Here is a 23,985-nt window from a genome sequence, read left to right on the forward strand (position 1 = left end):
TCGCCGAATTCCTCCAGTGTTTCCAAATCTTACTTCAGTCATTCCAGCATGGATTGCTCCAGATTTTTTTTTTGAGAATTCCTCTATGGGTTTCACCAGACATTCCACCGGGAATTTATCCTGGGATGTGTGTGGAGGTTCCTCCAGAGATTGTTCACGAGTTTTTTTCGAGGATTCTTCCAAGAAATTCTCGAAGAATTCCCAACAAAAATTCTTTTAGGTATTTCTGCAAGTGTTCCTTCAGAGATTTCTTCAAATATTCCCCATATATTCATTCAAGAATTGTACAAGAGATTGCTCCAATAATTCAATCTTTAATAATTCGAAGTATTCGCTAGGAATATCTTCTGGAATTTTTCCAAGAATTCCACCAAAAATTCTTCCTGATTTTCCACCAGGAGTTGCTGCAGAGATTCCTCCAGGAATTCTGCTAAATATTCCAGGATCTTTTTCAGTGTTTTTTCCAGAGATTTTATCACAAATTTCTCCAAGGAATCCCCCAGGGATTCTTTGGAGGATTTCTCCAGGAATTCCTCCATAAATTTCTATAGGAATCCCTCCAGAAATTTCTCAGGATATTTTTTCAGAAATTTCTCCCAGAGCTCCCCTAGAGATTCCCCCAGAATTTCATCCAGTAATGGTTGCAAGAATTCCTCCAGAGTTTCCTCCAGGAATTCCTTCAAGGATTCCTCCATCAATTCCCAAGGGAAATCCTCCAGGCGTTCCTCCAGGATTTTATCCAGGAATTTCTCCAGGAACTCCTCCGTGAAATTCTCCATGAATTACCCCAAATATTTCTTCAGGAATTCCTTCGGCATTTTCTACAGGATTTTTTCCAGAAATTCTTCCAGGGAATTCTCCAAGAATACCCTCAGGAATTTTTAAGGGATTCCTCCTTAGATTCCTTCATGAATTGCTTCAGGGATTCTTCCAGGGATTTCTCCATAACTTTTTCCATGGATTTTCCCAGGGATTCCTCCAGGAAATCCTTCGGAGATTTTTCCAGAAGTTTCTCTAAGGATTATTCGAGCAAATCCTCTTTAAATATTTCGGGGATTCCTCCAGGTGTTCCTCCAGGAATTCTTTTAGAGATTCCTCCAGGGACTTCTTTACTGATTTATTCAAGGATTCCCCCAGGGATTCCTTCGAGAATTTCTCGAGGAATTCCTCCAGAAATTCCGCTAAAAATTCCTCCAGGATTTTCACAAGGGATTTTTTTTCATGCAAATTTGTATGAAAAACAGCTAAACAGATAAAAAACTCAAAATTTCCCCGATTAAATATTTTAAAAGTTTCTGCCTATGATAATACAGCATGAATTCTGATATTCCGTGGAAAGAAACATGATGTACATTCGATTTTTATAATCTGCTGGTTCAGACATAGTGTGTGGGCGGAGCAATAATCAATCTAACAACCTTTCATACGCCACTTATGACGATATGTTTATTATATTAAAGCAAATATCTCACAGCAGCATCCTAGCAGAAATAGAAAAAAATAATAGAAATAGAAATCTCCCAGGATTTCCCCGGAGATTCCTCTAGAAATTCATTCAGTATTTTTTTCAAGAATTCCTCTAGAATTCCTCCAGGCATTCCTCCAGAATTTTATCCAGGATCTCCAGGAATTCCTCCAGAAATTACCCCAGGAATTTCTTCAAGAATTTCTCCTGAGATTCCAGCAGGAGGCTTCAGGGATTACTCCAGAGATTTCTCCATGAATTTCATGAAGAATTCTTCAGGAATTCCTATAGAAATTTCTCAAGAGATTTTTTCAGAAATAGAATAAAAAAAAACAGAAATAGAAATAGAAATCTCATAGGATTCCTCTGGAGATTCCTCTAGAAATGTATCCAGTAATTCTTTCAAGAATTCCTCTAGAAATTCCTTCAGCAATTCTCGAAGGAATACTTCTAGGAATTCCTCTAAGTATTCCTCCAGAATTTTATCTAGGAATTTCTCCAGCAACTTATCCAGGAATTCCTACAGGAAATATCCCAGAAATTTCTTCAGGAATTCCTCCAGGAATCGCTCCTGGCATCCTTCAGAAATTATGTCAGCAATTCGTCTAGGAATTTCTACAAGAAATCCTCTAGGGATTTTTTCAGATATTCTTCCAGAAAATTCTCCAGGAATTTTTCAGGGATTTCTCCAGACATTCCTCCAGGAATTGCTTCAGGGATTCCCCCAGGGATATCTCCACAAATTTCTCCTGGAATCCTCCAGAAATTCCTCCAAGAGTTCTTCCAGGAAATCCTCCTGGAATTTTTCAAGGTTTTTTTCAGAAATTTCTCCTGAAATTCCTCCAGAACTCATCCAAGAATTTTTTCCAAGAATTACGCCAGGAATTTATTCAGAAGTTTCTCCAGGCATTCCTTCATGATTCTCTCTAGAGATTTCCCCAGGTTTTTTTCTCGAGTGATTCCACCAGTAATTTCTCCAGAATTTCCTCCAAGGAATCCTCTAGAAATTTTTCTAGGATTTCTTGTAGGATTTCCTCATGAAATCTCTGCAGAAATTTATCTAGGTAATTTTCCCATAATTTATCCAGGAATTCCTCCAAGTATACTTTCAGAACTTCTTTCAAGGATTCCTCCAGAAATTCTGCAGGGTTTCCACTAGGCATTCCTGTAGAAATTGCTCCAGGGATTCATCCAGGTATTTTTTCAGGGATTTATCCAGTAAGCCTCTCAAAGATTGCTCCGGGAATTCTTCCAGGAATTCCTCAAATGTTTTTTTTTTCAGAAATTCCTTTCAGGTTTTCTTCAAAAATTCATTCAGGAGTTCCTTCGGAAATTTGAGAAATCTGCTCTTGATGGACACAGAAACTGCCAATAAAGAATTTCTAAAGAAATGGTTTAAAAACTTCACAGGCAGTTGCCAAAGTCATTCTAAAAGGAATTTGAAAAACAGTTGATTGAAAACAATGCAGAATGATTTCTCAAAAGTATTTCCGCAGGAATTCTTAAACAAAATTTCCGAGAGTGTTCTATAATGGAATTGCGGGCGAAATTTGTTAAAATTCCAAAGGAATTCCTAAACGAATGACTGCTGTATTTTTCTGATGAAATGGGAATCAAAAGAATCCCTGCCGCGGAGGTTTTAACCCTAATTCGGCATTAGGGTCATTTTTTACCAAAACCGAACACTACGTCAGCGAGCTGCTCCCAACGTGATGCAAAAGCAAGGTTAATAAAGAACGAACTCACCAATATGAAAATAGTTATCATTGTGCCGACCGGAAGGAACTGGGCAGCTGGCATTGAACAACTAAATTTCACAAAACTACCTAGTTTGTGCCGTGCACACTCGCGAAAAACACCAAACACGACAATGCATGGAACGAGTACCTAAATCAGCGCGGTCTCCGTCATGATAAATGTTGAATGTCATTCGATAATTTATGAACTGTGCGATTGTTTCCACACAATAATGTAAGTGGAATATCCAATCAATTAAAAGTTCTAAGCAAATAACATTTTCTGCATTGCAATAATTCTCTTGAACATGTGATTATTTTAAGGCAATGAAATGCAAGCACTGCCATACTAAATGTCAAGTTAAAATCAAAAATCAAATTTTTCGAATTCAAAAAACAATTATGATTGTCAAACGATTAGGTACATTTTCAATTCAAGCAAAATCATCATCGATTTTCCCTTACATCAATTTCAAATTAATAACCTAAAACATTAAAATAGAGCCTCTACTGTAATTTCCCAAACCAACCAGTACCCAAAAAATATTACTCGACGAGGATGGGATTCGAACCCACGCGTGCAGAGCACATTGGATTAGCAGTCCAACGCCTTAACCTCTCGGCCACCTCGTCGTACGTTCGTTGCCGACCGTAAAGCCGATTCAGTTTTTTAACGGCCCCACTCGAGCTGGAATGCCAAAGATTTGCGACCGAAAGTAATCATAACGGTACGCCCAGCTTGGTAGTGGTGAGTGCTGAATCGAATGAATGACATCACCGTTAGGGAACGGTGCAAAGGGAGAGAATGAGAGCTTCCCGTTTGATATGATGGTGTTTGCTTGGTTGAGTTCGCATCGGAGTGTATACCTTGAAATGCAGGGTCGTTGGAATGAACCATCTTTATCGACGTCAGCCAGCGAAAGCAACCAACAATAATAGCAACATCGTAAAGCTGCCATAAACTATCTGACAGCTGCTGTGGAAGTGGAAGCGAGAACGGCAAATAAAAGCAAATCGATTAACAAATGCACGAATAACATCTAGGGGATAAGTGCTCTATTTACGTGCCACAGAAGTCTATAAACTCATATTTCAACTGTTGCTTGTACACAGCTGTTTCCATATCTTGTGAAATGTTGTCAGGCAGGATTTGGTGGTATTTATGGTGTATGTATTTATTTTTTTTTGTGTGGCGTTTCGGTGGAAGTCGAAGAACGTATAATTAGTTATTTTCCTCCTGTGTGAATTGCTTCTTTATAAATGTAAGTTAGCTTGACTGATGATAGCTCCAGCATCTGAATAACGAGATCATAGTGCTGAAGTTTCATCTTGATGATTGGACATGGAATCAATCAAATATCATCTCTCATTAATCATGCATGCATGTGTGATAAACATGATAAATGATAAATTCCGCATCTATCATTCACCAAATTACGCTACTAACTAAGGCCAGAGTATTGTCGTATTGTTATAGCTCCACAGTCGAGACCAAAAAGAATTACCGACGAGGATGGGATTCGAACCCACGCGTGCAGAGCACATTGGATTAGCAGTCCAACGCCTTAACCTCTCGGCCACCTCGTCAGATGTGTAGAAATAGGACTCCAAAACGCCTTTTTGAACGGGGATCCCTGACGTAAGTCAAGATTGACCAGAACGGTACAATTCCAGTGAGTTCGGCATTGGGTGATTGGCGGAGCAATAAATAATCTAACAACCTTTCATACGCCACTTATGACGATATGTTTATTATATTAAAGCAAATATCGCACAGCAGCATCCAAACATTTCTTTGTCGCTTTCATATAACGAGTATATTGTAGGAAGAATAGTCGCATAACATTTGGTCTATTTTTTACGGACTTATTTTTCCAAATAAATAATTTTTGAAATATTGGTAATAGTACTTGTCACACAAAACAAAACAAAACAAATAAAAAGGCCAACGACACGCGACGTTCCCAAGCGGTCACCCATCTAAGTACTAATCGCGCCCGATGTTGCTTAACTTCAGTGATCGGACGAGAACTGGTGCTTTCAACATGGTATGAACGTTGACGGTGTGGAATAGTTCCGAAGGGGGTTTTATGCTACGCACCAAAGGATATATTGAAGCCATGAGTCGCATTTTTCAAAAGCGCACAAATTTGAAAACTCCAACATCGCTTTGTGCTGGCATTTTTTTCAATTGACTACACAAAAATTCTAATAAATCAATGAGATTGCAACGTGATGCGATGTTCGGCTATGCAAATTTGTGAGCTTTTTAAAATGTGAGGTTAGGCTTCAATGCATTTTCGGCTGACAAAGGGCTGTCACTGTCTAAAATCACGTTGACTCGTGGGAGCCCATACCTCCCGCAAACTACTGGAGGTTGGAATAAGCAAGCATGTATTCCATAAAAATAAAAGATATCGGTTTTTGAGCATTTGGTAAATCCAATTGGAAATTATTGGAGATGACTGCGTGCGAATACCAATATGGCATCGAAAGGCACGGTATCAAAAGCACCATCGATATCTAAGAAAACGCTCAAGCTAGATTGCTTTTGTGCGAATGCCGTCGATATCGTACACAAATTTGTGCTAAAGAGTCACAGTGGAATTTCCAGACTGGTAAGCATGCTTGTTCACATGAAGAGGCACGTTGGCCGGATGAACATCACGGATGTGATGATACACAATGCTTTTTACGCATTTCAGAGGAAGGAGGTCAAACTGATAGGTCTAACCGCACCGCACGACCCACTTTCGGAATAAACTTTACAGTAATATCTCGCCAAGATTTGAATATATGTACACTGCAGCAAAACTGCAAACAAGTACATAGTTTTTTTTAAACATGTTTGAAATAATCAAATCCCATCTGAGGCAAAATAAGACAGATCCCATCCAGGGATGGGAACACTCATTTGCAAAGAGTTACACTCACTTGCTATTTTCTCAGCTCAGAAGCGTGCAATCAAAAAACGATGTATGGACGACTTTTGCTTTGTGGTTTTGTCTAAAACTTTGCCGAATATAATAGGGGTCGCACACGAATCCCACACACCAAACGCTTTCAGCAATATTTTGCTGAATTTTGCCGAGCTGAAGGGTCCAGCAAAATTTTTTGCTGAACTTTCAGCAAAGTTTGCTGAATTTCAGCAAAACGTTACTGGCGATCAGCAGAGCTTACTGAACAAAACAGCAAAATTTTGCTGAATTTCAGTAAAATTTTTGCTGAAACCTTCAGCTCGGCACAATTCAGCAAAATTTTGCTGAAACCCTCAATCGATTTTTGGTGTGCAAAGTCGTGACAGAGCTGTGGAAGCGACTCTCCACGAGGTGAGTGTAATTTACATTCACCTCGTGGAGAGTTGCCTTCGCAGCTCCCTCACGATTTCGGTATGCGTGTGCGTCCCCTACTCTATTCGGAAAACTTTTAGACAAAATCACCAGGCAAAAGTCGTCCATACATTGTTTTTTTGATTGCACGCAGGGTCGTGCAATTTCGAAAGGAAAACATGACGTACGACGACTGTAGCAAATCGTTTCCCATGCGAACGGACTGCTGTGATGCTTCATCTCTCACCCAGCAACACACTCGTTCGTTGCTGCTACAGAAACAAGTGTGTATGAAATATGGGATGATACACTTGGATTTTCGTTTCATTTATGAGTCATTGAAATACTTCAACATGCTAAAAACACTATTTAAACCACATTTTTAAAAAGTGGTGCACGCCAATAGAATGATAATTATGTTTTATGAAAGAGGATAACAAATTCGACCACTTAAATCCAATTAACGGGCGCCCGTAACCATTGAGAGACTAGCGCGCACCAGTGAGACACTAATGCTCTGACGGGTGAAGCACAAGCAATGCGACCGGGTGGGAGACTACCGAGTGCTACGATGAGTGGAAAAGTTTTTTTTAACGACCGAGTCATTAGAAAAATGTATGAAACACTTGAAGTGACTCATTCAAATGTTGCATGAAAGTGTATCATTGAAACGAAATTGTACGCCCCTGATTGCACGCTTCTGAGCTAAGAAAACTGCAAGTGAGTGTAACTCTTTGTAAGTGAGTGTTCCCATCCCTGATCCCATCTGCCCCAGGATATTTGAGAGGGGGGGGGGGGTTGGCAAAGCTATTTAGTACCACTTAATCGTTTTTTATAGTTACAATACTCGCCGGGCCGAAGACCGAGAATCATAACTACAAGAAAAGACATCAGGTTCATCCGAAGATGTAATATCTACACATCCGGGGAAGTGGGTGTTGAATAAGCATTCCAGAACCAAAGCCGTGGCGTGCGGTTGGCCTCCGCCAAGGGCGCTAGCCTCAGAGGGGCACCGAAAAGGCATAAGGCTATAGATGAAAACAGGATGATGCTAATGTTTTCTTGAATGTTATCAAGATTTCACTATTTTCAGTATTTGAAATAGATATGCTTTTTACGTTTTTCTGCATTCTCAAAAATTAAGATTTCTCTAGTTTATTTTGAGCATTTACAATGATGTTACCTGGGAACAAGCCCGTGCACAAGGGAGGGGTTTTGGGAGTTAAACCCCTCTCATGGCCACTTGGCACCCCTCCGCCCTTTGACAAAATTAGGAAAAAACCCCTACCTTGTCGCATTTTCTGTGCACGGGCCTGCCTGGGAATCTATCTACTATTTTATTTTGAGAAATTATTTTATTTTTTTAAATGAGCAAAGCAAAAATCATATACGTTTCAAATTCTAGTGAAAGTTTCATTCTAAGAATTCTTTTATTTCTTTGAAAATTTAGAAAGTTATCTAGGAATTTATTCAGATATTAGTCAAAGGATTCTTTTTGATATTTCTCCAAAAAATTTATTAAATAAATTTTCCAAAATTTCAACAAGGAATTTCGGCAGATATTCTTTCAAAAAGTCTTTCAGTGATAAATTTGTAAATTTTCTTAAAGAATACCTTCAGAAATTTCTTCACAGAATCCTTCAAAAATTATTCATGCTTCTATTTCTCACTTCTATTTTACTATTTTTCCTGGGTTTGTCCTGGAAAACCTTCAATGAATTTGTTGTGAAATTTTCCAGAGTTTTGTTTCAGAAATTCATATAGAGATTCTTGCAAAAATGTCTTAAAGAACTACTTTGAAATCCTTCAATAGATTTCCTCAGCAATTCCTCAATGGATTCCTATATAGAATCCTGCAGTAATTCCTTCTAGGGATTACTTCAGAAATTCTTCCAGATATGTATTGGTTTAGAAAATCGTCCATAGATGTCTTTTGTAATTCGCCAAAGTTTACTTCAGTAAGTCTTCTACCGATTCCATTTAAGAAGAAAGCTCTAATATCGCTTAGAAATCTTCCGATGATTGCTTACGAAATTGTCCTATGTTCACTGAAGATTTCTCCTTAAATCTTTTATGAATTCCTCCAGAAAACCACAAATTTGGAATTCCTCCGGGAACTTCTCTGGGCGTTCCATTGAAAAATCTTCCATTGATTTCATACAAAATTTCTGCAAAAGATTCTTTTGAAAGCCTTCCATGGATTCCTTCAGAAATGTTTCAGTGGTTTTTTTTTCATAAAATCTTCTATCGACATTTTTAGAAAATCCTCAAGACATTCATTCTTTGAGAAACTTGATTCCTTCAAAAAAGCTTTCAAGTATTCTTTCAGAAAATCTTACTCTAGTTCTCGACAAATCCTTACCAGGCAGTGTTGGGATTACTCACTTGCAAAAAGTTATACTCACTTGCAACGATCTCAGTTTAGAAGCATGCTATCAAAAAACGATGTTTGAAAGACTTTTGCGTTGTAGTTTCATCTAAAACATTGCCGAATACAGTAGAGGTCACACACAGCACGAGGTGAGTATAAATTATACTCATTTTACTAAATCAAACCCTTGCAAGTGAGTGTTCCCAATACTGCCTACAGGCACTCCTTCGGGCATTTCTTCACGAACTACCCCCGGAATTCCTGCAAGAATTACTACATGAACTCCATTGCAAATTTTTGCTGAAATGTGTCCCGGATTTTCATAAGGCTAGATATTCCAGCAGAATTCACTCAGAGATTCCTGCATAATTTTATTCAGCAATTCCAGCAGGAATTCTTCCAGGGATTCCAACAAAAACTCATATAGAAATTTCTTCAGGAATTTCGCCTGATGTTTATCCATGTCCATGGTTTGTCTAATGATTACTGAAAAGTTTCTTACAGATCTTCTGGAAAATATTGTACAAATTGATTTATTTTAGATCGAAGTCGATATGTGAAATCAAATATCCCCAACAAAAGTTCGCCGAAGTAAAAACGTCGGCATTCTAATTGAAGCGTCGCCGACACAGGCAATTCTTATGCGTCAGCGAACCCCAAATAGAATGCCGACGCCGAACTTCGCCGAAGTTTTGACTTCCGAAATTCCAACTTTCTCTCGCATGATCAATATTTTATTTAAACTCCATAAGTAACTGTTGGTAACGTTATTGGAGAATTCTGGTAAAACCAATTTAACAAGACCGAAAAAATGATAATGAGTGAGATGCTTGAAATGTAAAATTTGTTCGTTGTTATACTCCTATAAGAGAAATAAATTTTGGAAAATTTTTGAGCGACTCCCACTGAAATACCTAAAGGAAAACACTATAAAAGGAAATTTAAAAAAACGGGGGGAATTTGTTTCTTCGGAAGACCAAAATCCAAAAAAAAACTTCGAGAAAAAGTAAATAACTACAAACTTTTGCAAATTTCCAATTGTCGAGGGGCGCCAATCTTGATGCTTGCCAAGGGTGCCGGAAGATTTTGTTCAACCGACTGACTTCACTAAAAAGGGAATTTGTGCAAAGAATTTTCCAGCTCTGTTCCAACTCTTTTTACATTGTTTTCTGATCTTCGCCAGATCAGAGTTCCACCAAGGTGTTCCTCTCGTGATCTTAACAGACCGTAGAGGGCAAGCTTTTTCGAAAGCTTTCATGATGAAGGACGTTAAAGTATTAGCGGCATCATCTAAATCACTTGGAGTGCCATGGATGGTGAGTATCCATGAAATTTGGCCGCAACTAAAACAGTGAAAAGGTCCCAGTTGGTTGACAGGGGATTCCTGAAACGCAAAGTTTGCGAAGTAACATTCACATGTTCGTAAAAGAGGCAGCGATGGTCAAATAAAGATTCTTCATCTGACGCATGCCGATTGGTCAGCTCGTGATTTGTTATACTAGAGCAAAACAATATGTCTAACACTTCCTCTCTGGCAGATACCATGAAGGTTGGGCGGTTGCCTACGTTAAGTAATCCAAGATCTGTACCGTCGTTGGGGGTGAGAATGGGTCAAAAATTCATACTTCCACATTCATTGTTCAATAACTGTTGCTTCTTTGCATGAAAAATTCCGTTGATCACTGGAATATGATCTTTGTTAATGCATGCACAAATGATGAACAAACATTTACAGTTTGTCAATTTTCCTAAAAATTACATGTGTATGAAAATTTAGAATGGGTCAAGGAAACCGAATTTGTACCACATTGACAACGAAGCAAGTTGATAAAGTTCCGGTCAAGCTTGATACTACTTACCAATAATACATTATATGTATTTTATCAATTTTCTTACTTTTTAGTTGATTTTCGTATATTTTTCTATTTATATAACGAATCGTACCGAGCAAGAGTCATGCTGATCGGTTCATCCGTTCGTGAGTTTTGTTACCTCAAAGCGACTTCAAAGACATTTTTATATACACTACCCGTCATAAGTACGGACTCACAAAAAGTATTGCAACAATATTGCATAACCCTGACTCACCTCGATATCTCTAAAACCAGCACACCTACAAGAATGCCGCCTTCAGAAAAGTTGTTGTTTTTGGGCTTCTGAACAACTTACCTGAAGACAGCATCTTTGTAAGTTCTCAGGTTTTGGAGATATCGAAGTGAGTCAGGGTGATGCAATATTGTTGCAATACTTTTAGTAAGTCCGTACTTATGACGGGTAGTGTAGATAGATTCCCTGCAAGCGTAAAAGTACATACAAAAAAACATGTTCACATTCTAGGGTTTGCAAACCTGTGTTATTTGATTGCAGCGCAATAGTGCCCTCAGCTGAACAGGTGCCGTATTCATCAGGCGAGTAATTTCCTTCACCGTGCCAGTGAGACGATGACATTCATCAAAATTAAACACATGTTCATGCCAAAATGGCTCATATATTACTTACTAGAATTATACGCCATCCGCGCTGTCAATCTGGGAGGAGAAAGGAAAAAAAACGAGAAAGTAAATCGTCAGAGTCGTCGTTTCTAACAATTTTGAATTTATAGGTATCGGATGAACTTTGAAACGAAACTGGTGCGGAAAGAAGATTTAGCACGCCACCACCAGAAAATTCGCATATAAACAAAACATCATGTGAATTTTAGTACTGTTTTAAAAATAAACAAACGCCACTCTGTCTCTGGTTACCAGTGGGAACCAAAATAAAAAAAGAAGTCCTCCATCCCCCTACATTCCCTTTCTGTTTGAACCATAGCTATTTGTATGTACCGAAATTCACTAGCCGCACATTTTCCAAGAAAAGCGGAAAATCGCATCACACGCTGTTGAATGTCGTGTGTCCTGCCTGACGCTGAACGCCGCCCGCCAGCGCGCATTTTCAGTTGGCACCCGACGACGGCATTGATCAAACGTACCTACGGTAGATATATGTAGCATATCGGCGACGACGGACGGGATCAGACTCGAAGTTCAGTTCTTGTTGCAAGTTTGTATCCGTCGGGCGCGCCGCGCATTCTGTGGAAGATGAAATTTCCCAACACATTGGATTTCAACACTTATCGGGCGTACTTTTGCTCCCGGCACTTGTCACGGGATGAGAACCGACAGGTGGACAGTATCAATCTCGAATGGGACACGTGCAATCCGGAACCGTTGAAAATTCTATGCCTGAACACTATCGCGCACAACTGGCTGTCGATTCCGTTTTTCCGACAGATCCCACTATGTGAGGATAGACATTTTTTGTTGGATTTGCTAGATTTGAACTTTCCTCTGGAAAACCTTTGCGCCAGGATTAGAAGTGATGCATTTTGGAAGCGTGCTTTCGTGAATAGATGGAAGAATTACTATCCAGTGAATGTGGATGGTAAACCGTGGATTAGAGTTTACCTGGAGCAACATATCAAAGAAACGTTGGAGCGAATGAAACCCAACGATTACGATCAGGAAAGTGTTCAGCATTTGGTAGATCTATGTTCGCTGCACGTGAAAGAACTCAAGCTGGACCAATTGCAGCCGTCGACGAATGATAACACCGACCACATACCGCTGGATGTGGTCCTCTCGAATCTGAGAGAACTTCGAAAAGTAGATATCACATACGACGTGAAAAACGCCGGGCACAACTTCTATCTCGGCTGCGGTTCCATTACGGAAAAGGACATCAAACTGATGACCCAGGGGATAGAACGCTGCTATGAGCTGACGGAGTTTCGACTGCACAGCACCAAACTGGAACCGATGATGATGCGGCGACTGGCGGCAGCAATGGACAAGGGATGTCCGAATTTGACCACGATAGCCTTTCCGCACTGCCGGTGCGGTGACGTGGGTGTGCGAGCGTTCTTCGATGCGCTTTCGCCGGAGTCGCTTCCGAATATCAAGGAAGTGGTTCTCACGAACAATTTTCTTTGTAAGTAATATCGGGGCAGCTTTGAAGATGTTACAAAAACAAAACTAGTGTTTAGGACTCGGGCATAATGAACACCCAGGGCGAAATGGACACCCGTTTTACGAAACTGTTGAATTTCAAGTTAAAATTTCAATACAGAAGTGTGAAGTAGTGTTGACGCCCACTCCAAATTCATAACAGCGGTCCAGTTTCGAATTTATAGTGCGACAACGATACTGCCCCCACACGCAAAACAGTCCCATATGAATAGGAATCCCAGCAAATATGGGACTGTTATGCGAGTGGCGGCAGGATAGGGTTTCGAACTACTTGGGCACCCGCGTCAATTCCCGGCACCTCACAGCAAAACAAATCAAAATATCACTTGCCGCATATTTTCCAAACGCACTTCCGTAGGTAATAATCTCCCGCAACATTTCCGCAACGAGATCTACAGTCAATAAGCTACACGTTAACTCTGAAGCTGCACAAGTCGCACAAGTGCTCAAAACAAAACTTACACGCAGACGGGTGCACTTCGACAGCACAAAGATGGGTGCCGAAGTGATTTCCCATTTGGTTTTGCTAGAAGTTCGGCACTGGTGTCAAGAATTAGTGCTGAACTAGGGGCAGTGAACTCGTTCAAAATCAACTTTCCGGCAGTAAATTTTCACAACATCCACTGTAGGGTGGCTCAAGCTTGTATGGTAAAACCACATGTCAAAAAGTTCGATGGGCCCCCTTCTCATTTCGTTTTTTATGACGCCACGATGTTCAGGTCAAATTTTCAGCCAAATCCGTTAACATTAGGGCGGTGCTAAACTCGTTTGAAGTTTGTATGGGAGTTTATATGGGAAAACATTGATTTTTGCAATTTTCTTCTGAGGGGTTGTAATCTTCCTTGAAACACGTAATCAATTTTAAAGAAATATAGCCTTGGATATGCCGAAAAACTTTGTAGAAGACTGGAACGTAATCAGACACTTGCGAAAAAAGTTATAGCCTAGACAGTACGGGTCCATTCAATGAGATTTTATTGCTATTGTTATTCCTTTACATGTTAAATGTTAAGCACCACCAAATGGTCTGCATGTAATATCTTTTCATACAAGCCTCGGATGACTTTGCGGTCTTCGACAAAGTTTTTCGGCATATGTAAGACTATAGTTCTATATAATCGGTTATGTGTGTTAAGAAAAAATAGTGCCCCTCATGAGAAAAATGCTAAAAACGATGTTTTCCCATATAAATTCCCATACAAACTTCAAATGAGTTTAGCACCGCCCTAATGTTAACGGATTTAGCTGAAAATTTGACCAGAGCATCGTGGCGTCATATAGAACGAAATGAGAAGGGGGCCCATCGAACTTTTTGATATGTGGTATTTTGAGCCACGCTAATCCACTGTTAACAACAAGTTCACGCAATAAGGTAGCTGATTCAGATGGAAGAATTGGACGAAAACCATCGTTTCGTTGTAAATTTACGTATTAAAAAATTATGTTTACATGTAGTGCCGCCAGAGATGGCATACACCTCAGAGCGCTAAGTGAGAAGATAAAAAAATACACATTACACACAGCCTGCATGGTGAGAAAGAGTGCATGTAAAGAATTATCTTCTGCGTCTGGTCCGACTGCACGCGCTTGGCATCGTTGTCCCATCGCGCACGACGGTGAGCGCAGGAAAACAAAAAAAATACAGTCCAACACACAGCTCACATCACAGCGCTGCGCTACTCTGTACTTCCGAGAGCATACAACTTGCAGCTCAGTCAGCGCAGATGTGTAGCACATTCCTAGAAATGAGCAAAGCTCACGCAGAAGAAGTTTGAGCTCTGCGACGTCTCGCGCAGCTGGTGTGGCAACTTATACACATTCGCACTCTCACGCAAAGTTTTGCGACTGAGCGATGTGTGTTTGTTGCCGGTCCACATTCGTAGCAAAAGAGAGCGGCGCTCATTTTATTGAAGATGTGTGCGCAGAGCTGTTTATCAGTGTATCTATGCCATCTGTGCCGGGATTGGGGTCAAAAACCCTATACAGGGTGTTAGGTTCCTAAGTGCAAACTTTTTAAAGGGTGATAGAGGACCATAAATGGGGAAAAAATTGTTCTACGCATATGGTCAAATCTCAACCGTTACGTAGTTATTGAACTACCCATGTTTTTGACTCTCATTGCCTTAGCTGACTGTAACTTGAAAATAGTCAAACTTATCGCAATTTTTTTACCCTTTTTCAAAAGATTATTGAATTTTCTATCAAATGGCATCTTTGAATCGATTGGTTTAGTTAAATAACTAAGTTTTCTAGAGCAAACTAGCTCAAAATAGCGTGTTTTAATTTGTTTTTGTCAAATATCTTTGAAACATGCGTAATAAATTAAAATTATTTCTTTGGCAAAGTTGTGGCTTCTGTTCCACCCTACAATTCGTTCTTTGGCATCAAGCATCTATCTCTTATTGTTTTCTTGCAATTTCGATTTAAACATCGCATTTCAGGTCAAAAATTTGCAACTGTCAAGGTAAGCACTTTTTTGCGCACTGTGCCGCACATTTAAATCGAAATTGCTAGAAAACGATAAGAGCTAGAAGTTTGGTGTCAAAAAACGAATTGTAGAGTTGAACAGGGGCCACAACTTTGCTAAAGAAAGAATTTTAATTTATTACGCATGTTTCAAAGATAATTGACAAAAACAAATTAAAACACACTATTTTTAGCTGTTTTGCTCTAGAAAACTTAGTTAATTAACTAAACCAATCGATTCAAAGATGCCAGTTGATAGAAAATTCAATAATCTTTCGAATAAGGGTAAAAAAATTGCGATAAGTTTAACCATTTTCAAGTTATAGCCAGTTAAGACAATGAGAGTCAAAAACATGGGTAGTTCAATAACTACGTAACAGTTGAGATTTGACCATATGCGTAGAACAATTTTTTTCACCATTTATGGTCCTCTATCACCCTTCAAAAAGTTTGCACTCACGAACCTAACACCCTGTATAAAAAAAATATAAAAAGTAAACCGCGCTTTACGCGAGTATGCTCATGGTATTCAATCACTGAAATTTAGTCTGAATATTTGAGGAGGTCCCCAAGTAACCAAGCCGTAATGCATGCATAAATACGGTGTAAATGAAGCAAGCATTACTCTCTATGCACAAATGAAGTTGAAATTCCGAAAGCAATCTCCACGAGATTCCGAAGGGAATCGCAGTGAATCTCAACGACATTCCGAAGGAAATCTCCATGAGATTCCGTAAGGAATCTCTACGATATTCCGAAAGGAATCCCTACGATATTCCGAAGGGAATCTGCACGAGATTCCGAAGCTAATTTCCACGAGATTCCAGGAAAAATCTCCACGATATTCCGAAAGGAATCTCCTCGAGATTCCGAAGATAATATCCACAAGATTACAGATGGAATCTCCACGAGATTGCAGGAGGAACGTTCTCACTAGCGCCGTCTAGTGGTACCATCGTGAAAGGAACGGCCCAGCAACTGTGAACCCTTGACTTCCAAAGTGCTTTGCCAAAGAAACCATCTTTCTAAACACTGTCATATTCCTGGTACATTTGGAGCACGAGAGAGTTATATCGAAACAAAAAACTGATGTAGATCTAGTTGTAGTTGTTTTAAACCAACAACGAAAACGTAAAAATAAATTACAGGGTGCGGCAGGAAAAAATGACAAAAGTTCAAGGCACTATTACACAGTAAATATGGGATATATATGACCATTTTTTCATGATAGTGTATCAGTCAATGTCTATATTCTAGCACTGCTAAATAAAAATGAACATATATGATGTTAAACATGTGATAATGTAAGCCTAATAAGCGGGTATCAATAAACTGCGCGCCCAATGATCATTAAACAAAATGACTATAACAGTACAAAAATTAGCTTAAATTCGATGAACTATTAGACCACACTGATCCAGAGCCATGTAGTTTCACATACTAGATGAAATAAGTACATATTTAGTGATATTGCAGAGAAAATTAAAAATTTTGTTTTATCAGATACGAAATTTAGCGACCTGTGTACTTTTCTGCGGTTTGAAAATTCTGATTGTCTTCAGTTTCAGGCGCCGCCCTGTAAAGGTTAGTGACCAAAATGGGAAAAATCTCAGATAACTAGCCTATTAGAGATCATGGAACGTTGAAACATGGATTGGTTAACGTCAAATGGACGAAAACGAGGTTTGAAGTTGAAAAACACTTTCGCATTTTTTCCTGCCGCATACTGTAACAACCATATACGAAGCACTTTTCTGAAGACTGCAACCCTCGAAGATGCACATCCAGACTCTACAGTAAAATAAAACTGATCTAGATCAAAACCGGAGACGTAAGGATTCAGTACCGTTATCTGGGGGGAAGTTGACCACGTTTCCTCTATTCTTTTGAATAAAATCATGCACATGACTCCAAACAAATATTTTCAAAAAATGTACTGAGTGGACCTGTTCGAAGTTCCGTAAACGAAATTCTTACAAGAAATTGCTAAATTTTATAAAAATTGCTCAAATGGCCAAATTTGCAAACTTTCAATCCGGGGTGAAGTTGATCAATCAATGACATAACGTTCTAAGAATGGAAAATTATCGAAGAAACTAAATTCAATGATGCTGATTCTGAATAAGTTTTTCAAATTCTTACAACTGGTGTACCGTAAACTGGGGTGTAGTTGATCAGTGGGGTGAATTTGATAACTCAATTATCCGCGGATATAGACTTTCAAGGTAGCAACAATTATATTTTAACCATTCGCATGCCAATGACGTTACATTTAAATGGAATGGTAACTTTCTTAAAAGTCCATATTCGCGGGTAATTGATTGATCAGGTTCACCCCACTGATCAACTACACCCCAATTTACGGTACTTTGTAAGTTAAAAATAAAATAAAGTTATTAAGTTACAGAATGACCCACATTAAACGCCTAAAGGTATGCAATTTCTTTAAAAATCGTCTTACTGTCGCAAAAATACGCTCTTTTTCATATAAAAACTATATGTTAACATCAATTTTATGGCAAATAATGTAAAATATTCTTCGGTTGGTCGATTCTACGATGAATTTGTTTTCAATTAACGTATTCACTTGTTGTGTGTGATACAATGCGTAAGCTGTACGAGTGCACCGAAAATGTGCTTCCTCTGGGGGGAAATGGGTGAAATCGCAGTGATTTTTCAATTACTTATTTTCAATGACGCTCAATTCAATGCTTTTAAAGTCAATGCTACCAGGTTATATTACGGAAAGCCATTTTTCAACCTTTTTGGGACAATATTTGCCCAAAAAGTGTGTCATTTCAATGATAGGGGCTGTCCATTTATTACGTAAGGGGATTTTCAAGGTTTTTCGACACCCCCAACCCCCCTGGTAAGATTTTTTGAATGAGAAGCCAAATATTTTTGTATGGCGCGTAAGATTTTTTTTGTCCACTGATACACAACTAATTGATCCACTTACAGTAAAAATTTGAGAATATTTGATGCACTTTTCGAATAGTTACAGCTATTTGAATATTTTTTGAGAAGGGAAAATTTTGCCTGTCCCGATAATTTTGTCTATCCCCTACCTATAATCCCTTAATCAAGAAAGATCGAATATTTTGATCAATGTTATAACCGTACAGCTGTGTTCATAAAAATAGCAGTGAAAGCCGTTTTCCATATAAAATGGCCAACTTTGACATACTGTAACATTGTTCTCCTATGAGCTATTGATCTGAAAATTCGACAGCGAACTACAAATATGATCAATTTCGTCCTAACAAAATTTGAAAATTTTCGAAGCAGGTGAAACAAAAGTTAAACACTATGTGAAATTGTTCAAAATAATACCGTGCCATGCCCTAATACCGTGACCTTAAGGATACTCTTCACTTCAAAGAGCCCTGTAAAAATAAATAATCTATGTTTCTTGATTTTTAAAACGCTATATTATTGCTTATTGTGCGTATTATGTATAATAAATATGATTAATGGAATTCCAAATGTTTAATCCATTGTTAAAATCAAAATTGTAAAACATACCATTGTTCCTAATACCGCCCAGGTAACCAATAAGCATTTGAATAAGCCGAATTTCTGTTTTATATCTGCATTTGACCTGCTTACTGCCGTATGATAGCAGTTCGACGGCTAAACTGCCCTATATTAGCAATTGAAATGCTACTTAAAATTTGACAGCAGTTATGTAGCATTTCAGATGCACGGTATGTTTTGGTCAACAAGCAGCATAACTGCTATATTAGTGCCATAAAACTGCTATGTGGGAGGAGTGATGCTGAACCCACAACACATTTCCACTTTTTAATTTACGTGCCCCGGATGTAGATGCCATTATCATTCGCTTGTCCTGTCATTTATAGAGTGGCAACTAAAAAAACATGCTTTGGCAAATAAATTCCATGGTTTTGGCTACTTTCCAATGCTCGATTTAATTATCAGCACATGCTGGGCACATAGCATATCCGACGAAACTACTGCCGCAGTAATATTCAAGCTTTAAATTGATCAAAAAACCAACGCACATTATCTAATCATCTATAGCTTACATCGTAGCGAGGTTCAGCATCATCGTCAACCCGAGGAACGGGAGATCAAATCCCAATTTCGCCGAAATCAGCAAAAAAAACAAGAACAGAATTTCAAAACGTGCCCCAAGCCTCAAAAGTTGCACAGGAGAGTGAAGATAAAAATAGAAGAGAAAGAGAGGCCGTAAAATGGGCAGGGGAAATTTTTTGTTTTTATTTTTGACAATCTGGGGGTAGGAAATTTAAGCATTAAATCATCCGTATATTGGGCCAAAACCTGCATTTAAGTAGCACTTATGGCGCATATGGGGCAAATTAGCATTTAATGACCTGCCGTAAAGGCGCATATAGTGCCGAATTAATGCCATTTTTACTGCTTATTGGTTACCTGGGCGTGTATGTGACCCGCATACATTGGTGGTCCTTTGAATCATCATTATATCAATCATACTAAGTTCATACTTAAAAGAACCTATGCGTCAAACGTTGCCTAGAGGTTAGTGCAATTGATTCATGAAGTAAAAATTATCAATAATATTTTCAGTTTGCAAGTTTTAGCCGAAACACGGTATTTGGAACACTAAAGGAACCATGCCCCAATACCGTGTATTGTTACTTTGCACTCACATTGTGTAAATATTTTTAATTGCTTGTTTTTGTAAATATGTGCCAAATTTATCACGCCTAACTGAGAAGGTTCGATATGCTAATGATTGAGCTAGTTACTCAGTTAAAAAAATAATACACTTAGTAAAATATTTGATTTTTTTTGTCAAATACACGGTATTAGGAGGCACACGGTATTAGGGCATGGCACGGTAGCAGTGTAAATAAATTGGAATGTAGCTTTATCTTGAAGAAAATAGACATATTTTTGCATGCTATTTAAAAAGTTTCCTTCTTGATGACAAATTAATGCATAAGATTAAAAAAAATGAAAATGTTGGCTGAATAAAAATAATCAAAACAAACACTGCTATTATTTTGATCAATTTCACATAGTGTTTAACTTTTTTCCACGTGCTTCAAAAATTCTCAGATTTTGCTTAAACAATATTCACCATATTTGTAGTTCGCTGTCAAATTTTTAGCTCAAAAGCTCAAAGCAGAAAAAAGTTACAGCATGGCAAAGTTGGCCATTTTGTATGGAAAACGGCTTTCACTGTTATTTTTATGAACACAGCTGTATATCGTGGACTACGATACCTTTACAAACTATGTATTTGACAAAGACAGCCTCAAACTTTCGTTGTCATATCAGTATCCGGCATGTAGTGAATTTCTAAATTGTAGTATCTAACAGCCAGATATTTAATTTGAACCAGATTTGAAGTAATTATTTTATGAAAAATATAGGGTATTTTGTTCGGTTTTGGTGTGCAATGTGAGTGGGAAAGACATAGAATCTGTTGCGCAATCGTCATCAAAGTCAATTTAATTAGGATATCATACTGTTTTCACGATCAGAGCAGTAATTTTCAGCTACTAAGTGGTTCACTATTGGTTAAAATACCCTAGTAACGGAACTATTTTTAATTGCAGCCTCCGACAGTATCGTGGACCTTATACATCTAATAAGACGACGACCCATCGAGAAATTAGATCTCCGATTGAATCCTATTCTCAGCGAGGGTGCCATATGTGTGCTAACAATGATGTTTTATCTTCCCTTGAAAGAGTACGGAAATCATACATAGAACCTATTCGGATATCATCCCTGATTGATTTTTTTCATTTGACAGACTGAATCTCAGCTGCTGTTCCATCGACGAGGAGATCGAAGAATATCTGCTGATGATGTTGCGCTTCAACAGCAGTATAAAATTTCTGGATTTCTCCTCCAACAAATTGGGTCCGGCCATGGGTGAACATCTGGTGGAACGAGTCCAGGAGAACAAAACGCTGCAACGGTTCGACCTACGCAATACGGAAATATCCGCGGACGTGCGTGCCATTGTGGACGAACTGGTAATGGAAAACCGCGATCCGCACAGTTTGAGCGACTGGTGAGGGGATTTGGCGCATGTGTGGAAGTGTAATAATGTTTGCAGCTGACACTATAATCCAGGATCTTCGTATTTGATTAGTGTATATTTTTAGAAAATATATTTCATCTGTTTTAGAGGCGAATGCCGCATTGCGGTAAAGTCTCTTAAAAAAAAAAAAAAAAAAAAAAAATATTTCATCTGTATTTACTAGAATTTTCGCAAAACAAATGATATGAAATTATTTGCAAAAATATGAAAATGTTTTTTTTTGTTTTTTTTTTTTAACAAACGATATTAACATTGATCTTTCCAGCACAGTTGAACTACTCATCCTAGTTAGTTTCACCGGAAAACCGTGTTCTGACATGCTAAGGCACTATTACTACACTGCTGGAGATAATAGGTGAATAAAGCTTAGTAAATACTCATTATTGAATCTACTTAAAATGCTCATAACAACATCAAAGTGGCGTTATTTTCCTGTAGATTAAGGGTGGATTTTATTATTTTCAATTCAATCCATGTAAAAAGTTTGCTTGGAGCGATACAATTGTGGTTTAAACATGAACCCAGTGCTTAACTCCTCCATGATCGGATCAATTACCCCAGTGCTTCCCAAACTGTGCGCCGCGGCGCCCTGGTGCGCCGCGAACCTTTCCCAGGTGCGCCGCAGGATTTTGGCTTTTGCGACGAAACGAAAAAAACAAACTCTTTATTTGTATTGCGGAACACCTTTAATTTTTTTTATATTAGTAATACTAGTGTCGCTCACTTTTTTTAATCTTTCCTGACTCTTCGATTGTTTCATAGGTTTTCTGGTATCAATTTCAAGTTTTTGATTTTGTTTTTGCTTCAGACTTTTGATTTTACTAAAACTTGTCCAAAGTTTTTAATTTCAAAAACATTATTTACGTTCTTTTCAGAATAATTACAAGGTCTTCGGAATAGCTTACCGGCATGCAGGTTTGCCGATCTGGTAGTGTGAAGAGCTAGCTTTGACCTTTTCGAACCGGACTGTTTCATCAATACTGCCGCAACCTCGCTGAACTCGAATAAGTTTTTTATGCTCGGTTTCATCAATGGGGTTATAATCCAGGCCCAAAGGGTTAAGTTGAAATTTATGAAAATAAATTCAATCAAAGCCCACCTGGCAGGTCTTTACAATCTCTTTATGTGTCCCAATTTGCCAAAATTTTCCAAAATAAATAAAAGTTGTTGAAGCTTTGGTCAAGTTCTGTGTAGTCATTTTCATTCAATAAGAATTCTTTAATTAGTGAAAACGCTTTAGAATTTTTGGCTGAATTGTTGATATTCAGCAGCTTGTTTTACCTTTACATCTGAGTTTCTTCTTATTTTTAAAACTCCTATGATGAAATCTACATGATTTTTGAAATCTTACAAATATTTAAACTATCTTTGAGAAATTAATTTTAAAAAAAAGTTAGTTTTTCAAATATTGAATTCTGAAAACATGATATTAGAGAAGTGATTCACGATTTTGTCTTGCACAATGTAAAATGATAGTTGCCCAAAATTTAAAAAAAAAAAAATGTTAAAAACTTTGGTGCGCCGTGACATTTTTGGAAATGTCAAAGGGCGCCGCCATAGCAAAAAGTTTGGGAACCTCTGAATTACCCTATAAATCAAAACAATGACCACGAAAATGTATTCCAGGGTGTACATTCAAATTCAATTTTCGGATTCCCGGATTTTTCCCGGGTGTGAACACACTTATACAAATTGATCATACACACTCAAAACAGATTCGCGGGCTCGGCAAAATCGCGCACAGCCGTCTGCTCAGCAAAATCTTTATCTGGTATCTCAGCAAAAAGTGACGATTGTTAGCTGATTCTCAGAAAAACGATTGCCGACTATCAGCAATGAACTGTCAAAATTGCCGAGATCCCGGCAAAATGATTGTTTGCTGATTGCTCGGCTGTGCGAATCTCGGCAAAAGTTTGAAAAAATGGGATATCAGCATTTTCTGAATTAAGTGTGTAGGGTATGCGTGCCATCAGTAATCTCACGCTCCCATATTCATCCTATTCGAAAACAAGCGGCACCGATTGATTCCGTTCTTTCTGTTTTCATGCGTGCTCACTTCCAACAAAAAAAAAAATACAAAAATAAGAAACAAAACAAACAGTGCTTAGTCATGTGTTTTTCGTAGGATGAAAATGGGAGCCACAAGCTTAAGAAGGTAACCAGTACCCTAATGTGCTCAATTTTTGATATTGAAGACCAATTTTTATGCGATCACAAAGTAATCTAGAAAAAATGGTGTTTACTTGTCCTCTCTCAAAACTATTCGAATAGCCCCTTTAAAGAGGGAATACTTGCTTCAGAACACTCATCTGGATGTCTTTGCTGACAATAATCATAAATCAATAGAAAAAATGATGGAAAACTACCATAAAAATTTTTTGATGAACTCCTTGGTTTTCAAGGAGATCATGACATGTAGATATTTTGAAAAGAATTTTTTTGTTCAATTTTCAAAAAGAAGGCCAGAAATTTATGAACCATTTTTATTGATATTTCTGAAAAATGTTTTGCTGAAAGTTGTTTAAACCGATTCTTCGTAAAGCTTAT

At 38.3% G+C, this 23,985-nt stretch overlaps 1 protein-coding gene and 3 non-coding genes across 5 annotated transcripts; 1 reads left to right on the forward strand and 3 right to left on the reverse strand.

The window, feature by feature from the left end:
• Nucleotides 1-3,752: 3,752 nt before the first annotated feature.
• Trnas-gcu (transfer RNA serine (anticodon GCU)) lies at nucleotides 3,753-3,834 on the reverse strand. The gene has a single exon. It is a non-coding gene; the product is annotated as a tRNA-Ser (tRNA).
• Nucleotides 3,835-4,706: 872 nt separating this feature from the next.
• On the reverse strand, nucleotides 4,707-4,788 carry Trnas-gcu (transfer RNA serine (anticodon GCU)). Its single transcript has one exon. It is a non-coding gene; the product is annotated as a tRNA-Ser (tRNA).
• A 356-nt stretch (nucleotides 4,789-5,144) lies between these two features.
• Nucleotides 5,145-5,263, reverse strand: LOC115254359 (5S ribosomal RNA). The gene has a single exon (XR_003891809.1). It is a non-coding gene; the product is annotated as a 5S ribosomal RNA (ribosomal RNA).
• A 5,992-nt stretch (nucleotides 5,264-11,255) lies between these two features.
• LOC109622067 (uncharacterized) lies at nucleotides 11,256-23,520 on the forward strand. 2 transcript variants are annotated; one of them, XR_009998633.1, is made up of 4 exons: nucleotides 11,256-12,870; nucleotides 20,945-21,080; nucleotides 21,145-21,793; nucleotides 22,314-23,520. XR_009998633.1 is itself a non-coding variant. In XM_029878279.2 (3 exons), the coding sequence occupies exons 1-3, from the start codon at nucleotides 11,982-11,984 to the stop codon at nucleotides 21,410-21,412; spliced, it is 1,293 nt and encodes a 430-aa protein (XP_029734139.1). In that variant the 5' UTR covers nucleotides 11,256-11,981; the 3' UTR covers nucleotides 21,413-23,520. The 2 variants fall into 2 exon arrangements, 1 of the variants encoding a protein (XP_029734139.1); XM_029878279.2 differs by having other exon boundaries at nucleotides 21,145-23,520.
• Nucleotides 23,521-23,985: the final 465 nt, after the last annotated feature.

This window comes from Aedes albopictus, chromosome 3 (assembly GCF_035046485.1).
Source record: "Aedes albopictus strain Foshan chromosome 3, AalbF5, whole genome shotgun sequence".
In the NCBI taxonomy this organism is placed as follows: Eukaryota; Metazoa; Arthropoda; class Insecta; order Diptera; family Culicidae; genus Aedes; species Aedes albopictus.